The sequence below is a fragment of the Falco peregrinus genome, chromosome 4 (assembly GCF_023634155.1).
Source record: "Falco peregrinus isolate bFalPer1 chromosome 4, bFalPer1.pri, whole genome shotgun sequence".
Lineage (NCBI taxonomy): Eukaryota > Metazoa > Chordata > Aves > Falconiformes > Falconidae > Falco > Falco peregrinus.
Genome location: NC_073724.1, coordinates 37930702 through 37949673, shown reverse-complemented (window position 1 = coordinate 37949673; position 18972 = coordinate 37930702). Strand labels below are relative to the sequence as shown.

At 35.9% G+C, this 18972-nt stretch overlaps 1 protein-coding gene across 1 annotated transcript in view; it reads left to right on the top strand.

Moving 5' to 3' along the window:
• The window catches only part of CFAP47 (cilia and flagella associated protein 47), a 342945-nt gene extending 326786 nt beyond the window's left edge, over nucleotides 1-16159 (top strand). Inside the window, 2 exon segments of the mRNA XM_027782493.2 lie at nucleotides 3762-3930; nucleotides 13737-16159. Coding sequence (XP_027638294.2) covers nucleotides 3762-3930; nucleotides 13737-13958 — 391 coding nt within the window. The 3' untranslated portion in view covers nucleotides 13959-16159.
• Nucleotides 16160-18972: the final 2813 nt, after the last annotated feature.

Genomic DNA, 18972 nt, shown 5'->3' with positions numbered 1-18972 from the left:
AGTGAGATTTCTATGAGAATATAAATGTTAAGGTTTTGTTTAATTGAGGACATAAGGTATTCTTTTTTAGTTTACTGATTTGAAAATTATCTAACATGAGAACACTGATGAGCACAGACTACTATTTAAGCACAATGCTATTTAAGAACAAGATTAAAGCAGTAATTATAAATATGTCTATTAAATACTGGATCAATTTCCATGTTTCCTAATTGCCATGATTTCATTGTCCTATTATTATTTCAATTCAATTTAATAGTTACTCTTGTTTATTATTTTGAGTAAGGGCAGAGTTCATCTTGTCTGATAGCAATATCAAACCATTATGACAGGAGTTACGGAACACACAGGTGGGAAGACACACTTATTTTCTCTGGTTTGTATGGCCTCTGCCCTTATATTTACTAATTCATTTGTGCTTGGCTCTTATGTGTTTTCAAAACTCTACACAACATTAAACTTTATGAAGTACGTTAGTATCTGCCACCCTTGAGTTAAACAAAAACCTTCTTGAAAAAATATAGACAGCCTCATCTCTGTCCTTCATGGCTCAGAAATGATAAGCCAGACACTGACTCCAGAGCTGTTTTACCTGAAGCAGTAATCAAAATGGAAAAATTAATTTTTAATCACTTTAAAATCACATAATTATTAATTTTTAATTATACACTAAATATACAGACACTGAAAACAATAATGTCTGAAATGCAGGTGCTATTCTGGGAATTTTATTTCTTACTTTCTCTATACTATAGAAGATGAGAATAAGAAAACAATTTACTCATGCTAGTGAGCTAGCCAGGATGTCAGATCATCTCCCTGATGTGAACATCAGTGAAAACACTGCTTGTTTTTTCTTGAAATCTTTAGATACATTTTTTAAACATCTTTAGATACATTTTTAAAACAAAATCAACAAAAAAAAGGATTTATGAGCACTACAGGCACTGTGAAAGATCCCTGTTTCTGGTTGTGTGTGAGTAGGTTTTTGGTTGCTAGTTCTTGTACTGTTAGCCATATCTTTATCAGAATCCCTCCTGGCCTATTGTATTATGGCTATACATTTCACTTGCCAGAATTTCTGTTTTTCTTATTTGGACATAGCTTCTACTTTGAGGAACAGTTTGCATTCAGTAATTGGCTTGACTTTTTCTTTAAAACTACCAGGCTTTGGGGAGGGGAGGGAATGGAGAAGGGAGGGGGAGGTTTTAGTTGTGACTATATGTGTTCATGTAAGTATGTATGTGTGTGTGTGTATATGTATTTTACTCAACACAGAAAGAAATTATAGCTGCCTCTAGTACCTTGGGCCAATGCTGTCAAGTAATATGTAGTTTTTCTTTAAAGTGTTTTAGATTACTTTTCCTGCATTTTTCTTTATGAAAATTAAGATCTGACAAGGTTGCTGCAATAAGATTTTTTTCTCTGATTTGGAAAATATCTTATGTGCACAATTATAGATCACTTTTGTGACAGTTTCATTTTAAAGTGTCTGGCCCCCTTGTCGGGACTAAAACTACAGCTTTTTCTCCAGTTTTCTGACTAGCTGTTTTGTGGAATCATTTATGGTCTGAAAAAAACTACTGTTGCATCACACCCTGCTAAGATGCAATATCTGCAGGTATAAAGTCCTTATTTTCTTATGTCTTCTGTGCATGCAGCCTGTCCCGTCTCCCTTAGTATTTTGTCATTGCATCTGTAGTCTAAGTCATGGTCTTGTATGTCTTATGAAGACAGAAAGTGCTTATTAGGAGATGTCATCCCTAAATACTTCCCAGAAAAGAGACTGGACACAGGAGATACAGAAAGTCTTAAAATGTTCCTAAATCTAGTCTATAGAGCAATGATGCTGGAAATTAAGACCTGTGTTCAGGTCACTATTTCCAGACCCAGGTTTGAATATTCATCTCAGATGTTTTCGATGGGTGCTGTACTCTGCTACTCAGTCTAAGAGGCATCACTTCTATTTCATCCCATGCCTGCCCTTTGTGTGTAGTAAGTATGCTCTAGGCATTCACAGCTGAGCAGTCCTTGTGGGAAATAGAGATGTGAAAAGTCAAAGCTTAGATGACACATAGATGGGCAATCAGGCCGTAGCAGGATTAGTGCTTATGGCCCAGGTCTATAAACTCAGCTGCACAAGTTTAGGCACCATGAAAAGAGAACCTCAGCATAAGTTTGATGTCACAAGACTTGAAATGTAGTCTCCGACATTCAGTAGTTTTGCTCACCTTGCAGTCACTGAAAGGGAAAGCTGGGCTAAATCTGCTAATGCACCTAAGTCCGAAGGCACTGCTAAATATTAGTGAATTTATTTTTTTTCCAGGAGGCAGAAGCTTTTTGGTTTCCATTTTCTGCACTTGCACTATTTGTTTCTACAAACTTACAGTATGACCTTTATTTCTTGAGAGTATATTGAATTTAGGAAAAACTTCTGTGAGAACATATTCCAAAGGAGAGCTATTTTTAAATAAGGTGACATAGACCCAGTGTACCACCCACGGTGTAGCACTTGCCCAGGAAATGTGGGACATTTCCATAGAGATATGAATTGTCATAAAATATTAAATTCCACTTCTTTGTATTTTCTTTTAAAAGCAGTGTTATTTCTGGTGTGACAGTCCATGAATAAACAGATTTGAACAGCTTTTCTTTGAGATGCTGTTAGTTTTTCATTCTTCACGTTTTATCAACTGAAAATGTGTTCCCTCTAAGCATGCATGATACTTGCCCTGCTGTACTGTGGCAGGGTGTGATGGATTATTTTTTGACTATGCTGTTGTATTTCTAGTTGCAATTTCTTTTGTTCTCTTTCTGTCCAGGTAGTGATAGAGTTGTCCTCAGCAACACGTGTAAAGACTTGATGACTTGATGTAAAGTCTTGATGACTGGAAAATAGAAAAATGTATATTCTTTTCATGCTGAGAAAGTTTGTGGCAGAGTTCCTGAGGAACTGTGATAGACAAGCTTCGATTTGGGATTGGCTTAAGAATGTTCTGTAGTCCTCAGCCGCTGTCTTTACCAGGAATAAGGCATTTTCTTTGGGTGCAATGGTACTGACATGAAACTAGTAATTAGAGAAGACCTGCAGCACCTGTGACAGAAATTCTTTGCAATAAGAGATATATGATAATATTGATAGAGAAACCTAATTATTATTGCAACATCTTAAAGCGTTTAATTTATGGGATATGAAAAATGTGGAAAACAGTGATAGCAAATTATTTTCCATATGTTCATTTCAATGCTTTCAGAGCTCCCTCCCAGTCTATTAATGCTCCACCAGATTGCAAATTCAGTTCTAGTCATAAAATCTAATAAAATGGGTGGCTTGTCAGTTTTATTTGATTAGAGATTGGAAAAGTGAGGGGCTTTTAATAAGAAAAGTGGATTTTCACTCTGACATGGAATTATTTCTATCACTATTATTATATCTTTACAGGTCAGATGAGTCCTTTCTAGCGGCAAATGCTATCATTATTCTGTAGTTATTACAATATTTATAATAGCATGTAGGTATGTCTGAAATGGAAGACCAGTATGCAGGTCCCTGTGTATAAATATTATAAATATTTATAAATAAATGTAAGTAATTACTATAGACTATTTATTCTGTAAGTAAGAATGCTATTATTCTACATGCATTCCATGGGCTGCCAAGTTCCCTGAGTCATGCCACATGGTGGCCTAAATGTTAGACCATAGATGAATTATATTAAGATATTGTAAAAGGCGTAATAGTCTCCTGTGCTTTTCCGTAGGTACCCAGAGCCATTCACTGCGCACTTTCTGGCAGGCAGTGATCCTGCATTCCTCGTGCTGCCACAAGCTGGAGAACTCCTTCCAGCAGGCAGTGTGGGAACCCATATAATGGTGGGTTTCAAGCCAAGGATGTATGGCAAGAAGCATACAGCAACACTTGTAATTCAGGTAAGCCTTCCCGAATGCAATGCACGAATATACCTTCAGGAGTGGAAGGAAAAAAGGAATCCTATATAAAAAAGCAGGATTGAAACACACAAGTGCATGCACTGTGATTATCTCACTGCTCTTCTGGATGGATAAGAATAAAACTAAATTTTGAAAACTCACTCATGACAAGCTGAAAAAAACGTATTTTTCTTTAATTTCTCTGTTATCCCTTCACCATGAACACCAGAGACAGGTACTTATCTTGATATGTTTGTCCCAGCTCCACAGACAACAGGACAGAATGACATTTCACAGAGAATCCAAATAATCATGTTAAGAACTGATGGAGAACATATAAGTGATTGAATATGTGAGGTCCAGGTTAGTGATTTTACTTGTATCATACCTCCTAGGACCAAAGGCACTAGAAGCTAGATACTAAACTGTAGAAGACAGTTTCAGGATGCAAAGCCAGGAATAACTTTTTTAAAGCAAGCTTCAAAAGAAACAAAAAGAATTTGTAGCCAAGTACCTTCTGTAAATCTGAAGGTCAGGAAACACTTGAAGAAATTTATTCCTTCAGTAGTAAAGGAAATTTATTCCTTTTTATTGCTTCAGGAATTAATTTTTAAGTCAATTCTTTAAAAGAAAACGGTTTCTTAAAAACATACAGTAGCAGCAAACATCGCAAACTCGCCACATATCATTGTTTGCACTTTAAATCTATTCACTGCTGCAATGTTTTCAGGCTACTATATTAGAAGTGAAACAACTATTGATTTAAAAAATAACATGGTCAAAACAAAGTTGAAAAAAGGGGCACGGCAAATTACTATAGTGTTTTATCTCTCTGAGTGACAACTTGCACAATAGTGGATAAGAAATTCAAACCTTGGAAAAACCAGAAGGCACTTTATTCAGATCCTGGAAAAAGAAGGCACTTTAATTGCTGCTACTTGTTTTCTTTTACTGTATTAGACATTTGATTCAATTAGTCTTTGTACATAAACAGCAGTGATGCTTGTCGCTCTTCCATTGAAAAATAATAATAAAAAAAGACAATTTTTTCTGTGTTCTTTTATATTTACATAATGCTATATGACACATTTGCAGAGTTCTGGAACTGAACTGCTGTTTTTTTGTGCATGACACATGTAAATGTACTAGCCATGCTTGTCTTTGGCTTAACTTGCATCACTAACAAAAAGCTTTAATATAATATGTTTGTCTGAAATGGGATAAACATGATGTTGGAAGATTATTATTAGCCTTCTAAGAAAACAGTCAGTAATCCAAAATTTCATTTTAGGAATTTATCAGTACAGATGGGCTTTGAGTAATTGGACTTTTAACTTACGTCTACTACACCATGGTCTCTGGTTATGAGCTAGGCAGACTGCTCTGTACATCTCCACCTTTGGTACCGTGTGTGGGTGTAGGAAGTCTCTCATACATATTACATATATATATCAGATAATATCTTGTCCTATCTATACCTGTATGATAAAAAATACAGCGAAGACTTAATGCTCCTAAGTGCAATTTGGACCAATATTACACCATCACAGTATGTTAGAAATATCTCTAACATTCTTACTTTACCTGAAGTATTAAGCTGTTTCAGCAATGTTTTGATGAGGCTTGTGTTCTCTTTGCTCTTGTTGATAGCCCTCGTGTGTGCGCCAGACTTCCCCCTTTGCTCGCCACCCAAGCTTTCATCCCTGTAGTTCTAATCTGTGACTGTGTAATTCTGCTGCTGTGTTCTCAACATTGACCTGAAATAAGACTTGATGACATGTTGAGTATACCAGATACTTACTTCTGCCTTTCCTATTACTTGAAATAATTCCCATTAGTGACTGAGGGTGACAGATTTAGTTAGATGACAAAACCAGTATTAAATCACTCTTATTTGGGGAATAATAACAGAGGTGGTGAAATGCAATTAATGTTGCACCTGACACTGAAGAACCTATCTTGCATGTATCGTTTCAAGCCAATATACTGGCTGAGGCTTTGGGCTATTTTTAGAAACAGTGAGGAAGTTTCTTTTACAAGCGTTGCCTCTGTTCTGCTGCTGCTGCAGTAAAGGACTACAGCTCTCTTGCTGTAAAATTTCCTTTGCATTTCTGAGGGTAAAGTCATAGGCTTAACACCAATGTATTTTTATTATTAAATGTTTTGAATAGTAAGTAGCAGGATATTTTTATGTGCCATTTTTATGTGCTTCAATGAACAGTGATAATTATGCTGTAAAGTAGCAGAGATGACAGCGTAAGTTCTTTGTTTTATGTGGGTCATTACAATTGTGCTGTAAAGTAAAATGGGAGGTGAAGATTATGGAGAAAGATCCTACAGTTTTCTTTTTCTCATTTGTTGTAAGCATTAAACCCAAATATTGTACATGCAATTTTTTTTGTTTAGTTGCCCTGCTGAGAACCCTGTCCTCAGGAGCTAATTAGCATTAAGAAATTACAGTTTGTCTTTACCAGAATTTAGTATGTACATTTTATTAACTGAATGTACATATATACTTTAAATAATGTAGCCTAATTTATATTTTCTGCACACAGATCAGGCACTTCATGGAATATTTTGTAGATTCTTTAAGACTTAATACTAATGAATACTTACAGCAGATTTTATTAATGGCAGAAAACCTTAATTACTTTGCTGAAGCAATTAAATGTTCTTTAACCATCATTAAAACTTCTGTTCTCAGTCAACTACATATCAAAACAATCGAAGTTAGACAATTATTTGAATAGCTGTTAGGAATCTTAATTTGGCAAAAGTGACATAGAAAATTACTTCAAAAATTTCTGTGGATCAAAGAATGAAATACAATAAAAAGCCAGTAAAGAAAACAAGCATGCTTTTTTCTGTAGCTATGAAAGAGAACATCATAATCTAGTCGAGCTACAAGTAAGAAACAGTGACATGGTGCCTGAAGAGCATTTTTAAATAGGTATTATTCCATAATCAAACGTCCACATTTATAATAGCCATCAGAAACAGTGCTGGTCTAATTGAAAAAAGTATATATTTTTACTAATGATAGATTAGTGAAGAAAGCATGCTTCTTAGATAATCTATGACATGCTGTGATGAAAAAAAAGGACTTCCGCAGCTGCACTGACATCACAGGGCTAGGCTTTGATGTGCTGGTAAAGCCAAACCGAAAACTGACAGAGCTTAGAGACAGCAAGATGCAGCTGGGGCAGGGGGATGCTCTGCAAAGGCTTCCTGGGACAGCAATTGCTGCCAGGCACAAGGCAGAGCAGCCAGGAGGCTGGTGAATCCTTGGAAAAGGGTGTGCTCAAGCTGGCTTACAGATAATTTGCTTGCACTGTACTGAATTCAGCTAGAGACCCAAGCAATTGCTTTGTAATTCATGGGTGAGACTTCAGAGATATTCTAAAGCAGAAGGCACACAAAACAAGTCTTAAATGATAAAATAGATGTCAGGGTGAACCAGATTGCAGGTAACATTATCAAGCCCTCCAGAAGTCAGGCTGGTGCACCTTTATTACTGAATAATCACTAACTTAGCCTATGAAAGACAGCATATCAAAACCATTTGTCATGCTGTTCAGGAAATAAATGATGCAGTGTGCAAGCCACAGTACCCAGGTGTGGCGTCTCTAAGCTTGTCTATGCAAACTTGCATATCTTAACAGCAAATGGTACTGTCACATATTCCACAGCTTGGTTAAAATACATTCTGCATTGTTCCTGATAGATTTGTTAATTAGCATAGGTTAATATTATTCTAAATGTTGTCTCTTAAACAGAATCTCAAAAAACAGAATAAAAGAAAATGTAACAAAGTTAATAGGATAATTGAAATAGTTTCACATTAAATAAGACATCACCTGTGTTCGTCACCACTGGTTGATGTTGACCTGAGTTTTATGATTAAAAATAGGGATCCAGAAAGTTCATTATAGACAGTGAATCTAGCACATTCTATAATTATCAACACCATATTTTGAGTGCAGAATTGATACTCAAAATTTTTGATTCACAAGCATGAGGAAAGGTTACTTTGCTTATTGAGACTATAATTCTCATGTCAAAAGATGATAACAATATGGGAACCATTACTGTGCGAGGGTATTCAGACATTGCTAGTCCTGAAGGAGTGGTTGATATTGATTGTGTTATATCTAAAGCAATGCTGTGAAACAACTAATATTTGAACTGCAAAAGTCAATTAAGCCACCTTTAATTCTACCTGGAAATGTTTCTCTAAACTAAGAAAATGATGGTTAGCCATCTTCTTCATTAGAAATTGCTCAGAGCCTGGCTGGGTATTGGTCTGCTTGTGGGAGGTGGTGAGTGACTGCCTTTGCATCACTTGTTTGGCTTTTTTTTTGTTGTTTTTGGTGTGTGCGTGGGGTTGTTGTTGTTTTGGGTTTTGTTTTTTTGGTTGGTTTTTTGTGTTGTTTTTTTCTTCTTTCCTTCATTTATTAAGCTGACTTTACCTTGATCCATGAGTTTTCTTGCCTTTGCTTTTTCCTTCCACAGTTCACATAAAGATTTGGTTTGATTTCATTCTGTATACATTGATCATAATTGGTCATTTTTTGCTTGTTACCACTGCAGAATAAATCGAGGGTCAGGGACTTTTGGATGCACTGTCTGTAATTTCCTGCGTTTTAACTTACAGGGAGGTCTTACAAATTTTATTTGGACTTTCCTAATTTAACACTGTTTGGAAGGTAATTGGAATACCATTTATCTTAAAGTTTCTGATACTAGCTCCTAACATTTAATGCCCTCCTAACATAGATTTCTCTGGCAGTTAATTAGCATGTAACTCAGTAGCGCTTCTAGTCTACAGTGAGTACACGTATCTGTGTTCTGCAAATTAATCCTATGAATCATGAACCATCTGTAAGAATGGGTTGAACAGCCAACACCCCTCCCACCCCCTGAAAAATATTTGGTGATTGTTATCAGTATTTGCTGAATAAATTACTTCATGAACATTACTTAGTCAGCTATCAAGACGGTTAAATAACTTACTTGAATAACATGACATTCAATGAAAAGTGGCAGCATGCATTTCTTTTCTGAATTCTTCAAAACGTTCTTCAGAAAGATTTAGCTCTGCAGGTGGCCATTACTCCAACCAGGTGAGCCAAATTACTACTCTTTTCACACTTCAATTAGATTATAGTCATCAGGAATGTTTAGGTTTTGATAAGAGCAAATAATTCATTTCAACAATAAATCCTCCCTTAGACTATCAAGAATATTCAGACTGTGGTCTGGTCTTCTTAATAGTGTGTGAAATAGGCCCAGAGATGCATTGCATGTAGCCTACGATTCTTAAATACCTATATTTATATTAGATATATTTTCTTAACAGAGATTCTCTTCTATGTTTCTATTCTAGTAGATTGTAGTATATTCAATACCTTCATCTTTAGACTTTGTTACTACTAGTGCTAGTATTAAATTGTTCCAAATTTGATGTAATAAACTGCACTGCCTTAAGCATAAGAAGAAGAGTTCCTCTGATTTGGGAATTTTTGAACTACTTAGGCAAGTAAATACAGCTTGTAAATGACATATTCTACCATAATTATATGGTGATATATAGATGACCTTTCTAAGTCTATCTCTTTATTTACCACCATTCTAAAAAAATCTGAAACTTAATCCATCTTTTCCTTTGCTGAAATGTGTGACCTGGAAACCCAAAGCAGCAGCTCTGAAGCACTTGCATGGATTCTGACCTTGGTACACTTGCTCTTGCTGCAGGTTTCGTATTGGTTAGAATGGTTGTTGCAGTTAAGCTGTACAGTCTCCTGAAGAAAATACTTATGGCTTCAGTAGCATTTGAAAACCTGGTATTTTACCATTTGAAATTAAATATTCTAGTAAAATAGACAGTTGTGGGTGTCTAAGGTTTTCTGAAAATTACTGAATTCCAGACTGTTTCAAGAAAAATTAGTAATTTTTAAGAATTACTGAATTTGGTGGTTCTAGTGCTAAAAAAAGCACTAGCCCAAGTAAATGTTTGCAGTTACAGTAACTCTTTTCCATTCCTGTAACACTTGTTCCCCCTGTAGCAGGAAATGCAGAACTAAAACAAGTCTTTCTTTCAGTAATCCAGTACATAAATGCACATATTTATTTTTTTTTTCACAATGACTGTCTCCAACTCTTGGATGATAGTACATGATTTAAAATAGATGGACAAATGTAGTTCAAGTTGATAAATTGGGGTGGGTTTGGGTTTTGGTGTTTTGGTTTTTTGTTGTTGTTGTTATTGCTCTTTCACTTTTTAAATTTTTTTTTTAGCTTTTTTTTTTTTTTTTGATAGCTTAATGGATCCTGTCTAAAAGGTTCATGTAACAATGCCCACAGCATTTTCCTCATTGAACCTAAAGAGTTTCCATGAGGGATAGAGCAATCTCTACTGCCACAGAATGACGCCTGATGCAGCTACAGCAGCAACAGAACAGGCAGCTTTTTCCACCAAGTGAAGCCACAAACTTTTTTTCTCACAGAATGTACAATCTAGGATACTTGTATAGCAAACAGGAAACTAGCAAAAGGTTATTACTGCCCAGGAGGCTGTATAAACTGTTTGATGCTGGTGATAAATGAAGTTGAGAGGCGACGTAGCCCAGCACTCTTGTTTAAGTCCCACTTCAAACAATTACTAACACTATAAACTGTCAAGTTACAATGTGTGTGGCTTTAATGAACAGAGATTATTTTAAGTAACTTGATACTCATTTTAAATTGTTGGATGAACCACCTATCAGGTATTTTCTGTGACCCCGAAGTGATCGGTGAGACTTGCACACAGTGAATATGGCCCTGAGGTTAATTTTTCTTTAAACTAAATTGCTCATCTGGTGTTCTAAAAAAGGATAAAGCATTTCATCTTGTACTGAAGTTAATAAAACAATTAACTAATGTAGAGAGTGATTTAGTTTTCTCAAATGACAACTTTATCTTTGGACATGAGATACTGATGTTGGTGCATATCACACCTGCTTTTGCTGGGTTTTATCTTTACAGTCAGTAGAGTTACTAGATCATTTCACAGTATTAAATAAGGTTGAGAATAAAGATGAGTTAATCTTCCTGTTTGACACAGAAATAATATTCAATTTAAATTAGATTTTGATTTTAGCAGAATAGTAATGAAAGTTTAAAAAATTATGCATGCATGATGAAATATCTATTAAGATCTCATGCTTCCTAATCTTATTTGAATAAGGCACTTCAGTCAGAAGACACTGTAAAATCAGTACTGCCATTTTTAAAGTAGATGTTTTAAAAAAGGTTTCTTCAAAAATACACAGCAAAAAAAAAGTCACCTACTTTTTCAACCTTAGCATGGAGAAGTACAAGTACCTATTCAGTTACCAAAATACTGGTTAAAGCCAGTTGTCTAACAAGAAGCACCACAATTAGAAATTCATATGGCAATGACATTTAAGAATTGTAAGTGTATGCAGCCTAAATGTGAAATAGTGTAAATGCTGTATAAGTACCTAGCAGAGAGCAAAGCCTGTGCCAAAGGGTTTACAGTTTAATGGCCTGAAACTTGCTGTAACATGAATACAAAATGGCTTCCAATCATGTCCCTTAAATATATTTTTGCAATGACAGGGAAACAATTAGAACAACAGGAAGGAGCATATGACAGATAAAGGTAAACATCGCTGATTCAAAATTTTTCAGTGGCAAATATAAAATTGATATTTAACTTCATGAAGTCAAAGTGCCACTTTTAACATCCTTTTTATTCTCTTCTATATGTTGTTATAATTATGGGATGACTGTGAGAGTTTGAGATGGAAAAGGTTTATTGCTCTTCTCTATGGCTTTTGTAGTGCTTTATCTAGACCATAATTAATTGAGAAACTGCAATAAATAACTAGACAGCTATACACGCTCTGCTTTGGAGATGGTTGATGCTATGTGAAAATTTGTCACAATTTGTATGGATGTTGTTGCCTCTCTCTTTAGGCCAAATCTGCTTGATGTACTGACATGCCCAGCAGCAAAGCAGAAGGAGAGCTTTTAAATGGGAATGAGCAAATGGGCCACAAGCTAGACTGTTAACTAAATGCTTGAGGGAAAAACTCATGAGCTTTGAGGTTGACTTTTACATGGATTTCCAGATCTATTTGAGAGTAGATGCAGCCTTTCTGACCTTTTGTTTTCTTGAATGAGAAATGACATTGATGTTAGGTGTAATGGTTATATCTACAAATGATCGTTCTAAAGGATTAGATTAGTTTGAAATGGGTGATGAATTACATAAACCACAACCATTGTAATGATAAATCTTTGTGACTTGAAGCAGGAGTGAAAGGTGATCTGCAAGCCATGTCTGTGTAGTTCAACACAGTGTGACGTAAAAGCCTAGCACCAATATACCTGTTCTAGAACCACAAGCAGCATGGCTTGCGTTGTATGGATTACAGTGCTGTGCCAAACGCAGAAAGGCAGATCTTGGGAATCTGGAAATATCACTTACTTAATGTAACTCCACTGCTACATACATAGGCACTCTGTACATGCGCTATGTTCTGTGTTCTGTATAAAAAAAAAAGTCCCTTAAATTATATTAAAATATTTTCATACAATTTAATACAATCTATTTTAATAGACCTTTATCATGTCATATTTTTAACTCAGTCTTTGCTACAAGTTTTGCATTGGAAGGAAAAAAAAGCCCCAGACATAAAACCCAGGATTTCCGGTCACTGAGTGCAAAGGAATAGATGACGGTGCATGCCTGAAGTGGGCATGCAATGTTTTGTCTTTCTTTTGAATAGTACAAAGCTCGACATTATGACACATAATTTGAGAGTCTGTAATATCTTTGGGGTTTGTAATATTTCTGTAGTTTATTTTTGGGTTGTTTTGGGTGGTTTTTTTTTTTAAAGAAAAGGAGAACAGAAAACTGAAAACCTTGAATAGACCTTTTCCTAGATGTTATGACAGGAAAATGCTGGACTTGAAATAAAGACCTGCTTTCAAGAATTAAAGTGATACATTTTGAAAGAAAAATGACTGAAAGATCTGCAATAGTTACACATAAGTTTTTAGCAATCAAAATTCTGCTTCAGAACACAAATGAAGCGTGGCAGATAGACAGCAGTATAGCCTTCATACACACAGATATAGTAGTCCTTAATTATTGATAGATGGGATATGTGGTAAGAGTAAGAATCACATACTCTGTAAGAATCAAGTATTCAAGCGTTACAAGACATGACACAGGAACATATGCTCCATTCCTAGAGACCAGTTATAAACAGAAAGCAAACAAATAGTGTCATTTTCAATTCACACAAATATTCTTCAAACTAGAGATTTCAACAGGAAAGTGCAACTCTCTTGTGCATACTCAGACTCCTTTTATTTTTTTTCATTATTTTAATGCAAAAATTCTATGATTTGATAATACCATTATTACCAATAGCAGAGCAGCAATTAAAACCTACAAAATAAACATGAGACATTTATGTTTTATTGTGGAATAATTATCTTCGCACAACATACAAAGGTATGGGGTTTACTGAATAAAAAAGGAAATTTAGATCAGCCAGGAAGCTAAATTTTTCACCTTTGTTATGCCTGGTCCTGAATAAAGTTAAATGTGTTTTCAGTTCTCTGTGTTCCAGGAGTGCAGTTCTCATTCTGTGTTATTCCGGTACCTTATATGGAAAAGGATATAAAAAATATCTTTTTAAATCAGTGCAACATAGTAAATCACTGCCAAATTTTCAAGGTATTTGATCACTGACGTCTTTTTCTATGTCTCTGTTCATTATTTTCAGACACAATCAATGCAGTGGACATATGAAATCAATGGACTGCCTCCACAGACCATACCACCTACAAGCCCAGCAAAAGTTGTTTCTACTAGCAGTTATATAAGATCAGCCACAGTTCGACAACGTAATTTTATACGTGAAAATCTGAAACTTATCACCACTGGAGTATCCTCACCAATCAAGGGGGCACCTTTGGTCCTGAAGACAAAAAAGATAAATTTATGATCAGTTATTTCTTTGCTGAGGGAAGACATATCTGTCAAATAAATTCTGCAGATAAAAAGAGGATATGTTTGTTGTTGTTGTTAAGCAGATACAATATGCATTGATTATATGTTTTATATGGAAGATTCAGACTGCCTCAGCTCTAGTCATATTCTTAATTTTCTATGAGAGATTTGGGATGCTTACCTAACAGTTTATGTATATCATACAGATGACAGCAAGTTCTAATGAGAACAAAACTCTGAGTGGAAAAATATGTCTTGAAAACTGGGGAATTCAGACTAATGCTTCGCTTTCTAACGGATGTTAGTTTAGTAAGATTTTAATAGGAAAATTTAATAAACATTCTGTGTGATGTTCAACATATTGCACCCATGCAAATCAATCAAGCAAAACCAATCCTGACCTCTTCCACAATAAACTGCTTACACAAAGTCTGCAGTATCTTGCTAAGGTAAAACATGCTTACCTGTCATATGTCCAGAGCTTGAATGCCTTTCAGATTCTCTAGCTTCGGCAAATTTCATTATGACATCTCTGCTCTAAAATAAGGATTTATTCATCCTATAACACTTCAAAATCTTACATAATGATAGAATGAAAATATAATGTCCTTTCTCAGTACTTTTGTTTTGAGTAAGTTTCAGAGTCCTTCAGAGTATTGAAATACAGAAGGTTATGAAGAGACAGTGAGCAATGGAGCCAGAGTTTACTTTTTTCGCCTAAAATAAACAAACCAGAGGTGTCATTCATACTGTGTTTTGATTTCCATTCTTCCCATCCATAGGTGACTTTAAATGGGCACTGAGGCATCAAGAGCATTTCTTCATTCTTGATGTATTGTGGAAAATTAGATCTATGCAGACATGCTTTGTAAGATCACTGGATGGGTAACTTGTGCCTTCTTTCTTCATTGGGACTGTTTTTCCTGATTTTACTAGTAGAATATAAATTGTATTTGTGCCTTTATTTTGATGGCAGAATGTACTTTAACAAAAAAATGGTTTGCCACAGATTAAGTGCTTTCTTGGCACAAATACAGAATGAGCATCATTGCTCGGGAATGGGGAGCCTGAGAACAACCTATGTAGGTCAGTATAAATGAGCACCAATAAAACCATTTCACTGCAATGTGCTTGAGGATTTTGTTTATGCCACCCATTTTAGAGAAGCTATTACAGAAAATGTTGGGAACATGTAAAGCAGCAGTGGCACTGTTTAATATCTCCTTCTAAATGTACCGTGCCCCATTTTGGTCAGAAACCAGGCAATCAGAAGCAAGAATAAAATCTGCCGTACAAATTCAGGATGCAACACAGGAAAGATATTGTCAATAATGATATCTAGTATACATCTAAAAGACTTTAAGAAGCTTTTGCAACATTCACCTTAAATACTGCTGGGACCACAGATATAACTAGATTTTGTAGGAAGGCTCTATCTGCATATATAAACGAAGCAAATGTTTCTCTGTAAGAAATCAGAATTTATGGATCAGAAATATGCAATGCTTTCTCAACAGATTATTGATGTTCAGAAAACATTTCAAAGACCACTTTTCTTTGTAAAAGATTTGTTTTCCTTCTTTCACTTCTTAAAAGTTTTGTTTTCCTATTTGAAATTACACTTGTTTGCAAGATGCTTAAAGCTTTGTAATTCTACCAAAGATGGATTAGCAGGTGGCATATAGGTGAATCACTTAAAAATTAAACGATGGTCACCCCGGAAATATAATTTCACAATTTGCTTGCCTGCACTTTCTGCTATATGTAGATTTTCAAATTCTGTCATACATTCCAACATTTAAAAAAATCCATATGCAAATACTATAAGATATCTGATGGGTGTTTTCAAAGATGTCATTTAATTATATTTTCTCTCTTAAAAAGAAAACAATCTATTCTTTCTACACCAGATTACAGGGTTTTTTTCCATTGTGTACAAAATCACTCATGAGTTATGCAAGATATGCCATCATCAGCTGAATTTGTACCTACTATTAAAAATATATTGCATTTTTTTATATTTCTTATGGACTTTAAACAGAACTAAAAATGTTTCTCCTGGTATTAAGAATATACTTGTAAAGGTGATTTAAAGAAAGACCATTTTCTTTGTGTGGTTGTAACATCCACAATGTTTTACATATTATCTGCATGCATTTATGGATTACACTATGTAAACAGTCTATTAAAAATAAATTCCTTTTTACTTCCTGGCTTGATGCTTTGCACTTCTGTCAGTGATGTGACTGTATTCTTTATAACACAAGTGCTAAATCTAAGTACATCTCTTAAAAACTAGTTTCTATGCAGCACCACTGGAAGATTTCCGGAATGATCAGTTTTATTCATTACTTGCTTCCTCCTTTTTACTAGAATTACTGAACCATATTGAAAATCTTGGAGTTTCAACTCATGGCAGGAAAGAACTGACATGACAAAAGATTATAAAATGCTGCTTTTATTATTTAAAATTGAAGAATTCACTTGCAAGCTTTCAAACCCACCATTAAGTCTGAGCTTCCGAACAGCTGGGCAAGCTGCTTGCCATTACCCCAAACCTTAAAAATGTAATCTGTAAAGGGGTTTAACTATTGGAGACAGGTCTAAAAACAATTGTTGCAGTTAGGCCTTTTTAAAAAAAGCAGTCTAAGTGGCTTAGTTTAGAAATCATTCAAAATTACTATTTAATATAGTCATCTTCTTACAAATAAATGAGAGAGAATGAACACAACCTCGAGGTTATGGCTTTTGAAGTGGCTTTCACAATGCCTATGCCCTCATGCCACACCAGAGCAACTACTAGCAGAAACTGAAAGGCGGGGGGGGGGGGGGGGGGGGGAAGTTTGTTTCTCCACACCAGAACACCCTTCAGGGTCCTTTATTCTGGAAGGATGAAGAAAGGAGCATCTCCCTTCACATTAATCTGTGCTGGTACAGCAGAATCTCAGGGAAACAGGGGGTTATTGATTATAACTGTAAATACTAGCGCTTCTTTTCTAATTGCTGATTTTGATTAGACATCTGAAATTACTTGTACTGACCCCACTTATATATTTTGATATATAAAAATATCAAAATCACAAAATAAAAGTTTTTAAGACAAATGTCTTAATCATAGTCTTATATGACACTTATGAGTCAGCTGTGCATCTGCTTGTTACTGCCTTACCACAAATACTAGTTAGCTAACTGGTCACCACCTACCTGTTCATTTATATTTCTTTCTCCCTTGTCTCCTTATGTCTCTGTATAATGATTCACTTTCAGAGCAGTTAGAGAAAAGGATTAAAGCCTTTTGAAGCAACATTATTGTGTAATGTAGAATTGGCTACTTTGAGAATGGGAACTACATTTAAATTTATTACTAAAATACTGTGCAGCTTTTGCAATGGTTGAGCTCTTGCTTTTAAGTGACATGTCCAGTAGTGGGGACAATCTGCCCAAGGGAACTGCAGGACCGTACAGTCAGAGCATTAACTTCAAAACAATGCAAAAGTAATCAAATTTCTAACTGTTTGATGTTTGGCTGACCTCTATTTGGCACAACACCACATAGAGAATGACAAGGATAACATGGAAATGTTTTTAGGATGCCTGCTGTTAGTACCTCAGCTTGGCATATTTTTTGCTGCCACATAACTCAGAAGATTTCAAGATTGCTTGTTCTGCTCATGTCTGGCTAGCCATGGTATCAATGACACTTTAAGACTATTCTATACCTGATCTCACTAGTTATAAAAAGGTTTTAGAGTATCAAACACCCTTCCAGAATAATAAGAGCCTTACATTAACTCCTGTGTATCATGGTTTAACCTCACACTGCAGCTCAGCCCCAGGCAGCCACTTGCCCCCTCCCCCTGGTGGAAACAGGGAGAGAACTGGAAAGACAAAAGTACAAAAACTCGTGGTTTAACATGAAGACAGTCTAATGGTAAAGCAAAAGCTGCTTGCACAAGCAAAACAAAACAAGGAATTCATTCACCACTGCCCATGGGCAGGCAGGTGTTCAGCCATCCCCAGGACAGCCAGGCTCCATCACACGCAACGGTTACTTGGGAAGACAAACGCCACAATGCCAAATGTCCCCCCCTTCCTTCCTTCTTGCCCCAGCTTTACGTGCGGAGCATGACGCCACGTGGTGTGGGATATGGCGCTGGTCATTTGGGGCCAGCTGTCCTGGCTGTGTCCCCTCTCAGCTCCTTGTGCCCCCCCAGCCTGCTCCTGGTGGGGTGGGGTGAGGAGCAGGAAAGGCCCTGACCCTGTGCGAGCACTGCTCAGCAATAATGAAAACATCCTTGAATTATTAACGCTGTTTCCAGCACAAATCCAAAACATAGCCCTTTACTAAGTACTAGGAAGAAAATAACTACCCAGCTAAAATCAGCACACTGTGTCAGTGCAGATTTTGTGTGAGTCAGGAGAACTGAGAGATGAAGACTGCTTTAAGCACTGAAAATAATCATGATCAGGTGAAAAGCTCATTGGGGTGTGGGGCCATGTACATTTCTACTGCTAGCTGCAAGGGAAGGTATTATTCCAAGACAGCTCTTTGGGACTGAAGCCAGGTTAGCAGAGGACATAATGCTGAACCAACAATGTTTCTGCTTGAATAAAATAACACGGCAGCAGCCAAATCTGAGCATGCACTTTTTTCATCTTTGATCACAAACCCAAACTATCAGAAGATATGGAAGCTTCTGACTCATTCTGCATATAGCAAACACAAGGAAAGAAAAATCACTCTATATTAATAAATATTCCTAGGAGGAATAAGACAGAAAATCCCTGGCTTTGCCTTACTATTTATTTTCTTGTAAGACATTTAATAATTTTATTTCTCCCTGCAGTGACTGCTCATTCTAAAATAAATGACTGAACAGTGCTTTACTGCTGACACAGATCACAGTTTGTTGCTAATGGAATGTTAACTGCTTTTTAAGTAACTCTGAATAAACCTGCTGATCCATAGAAGATTCATCTAAAAAGGAATCCAATTCATCTACTAGCTT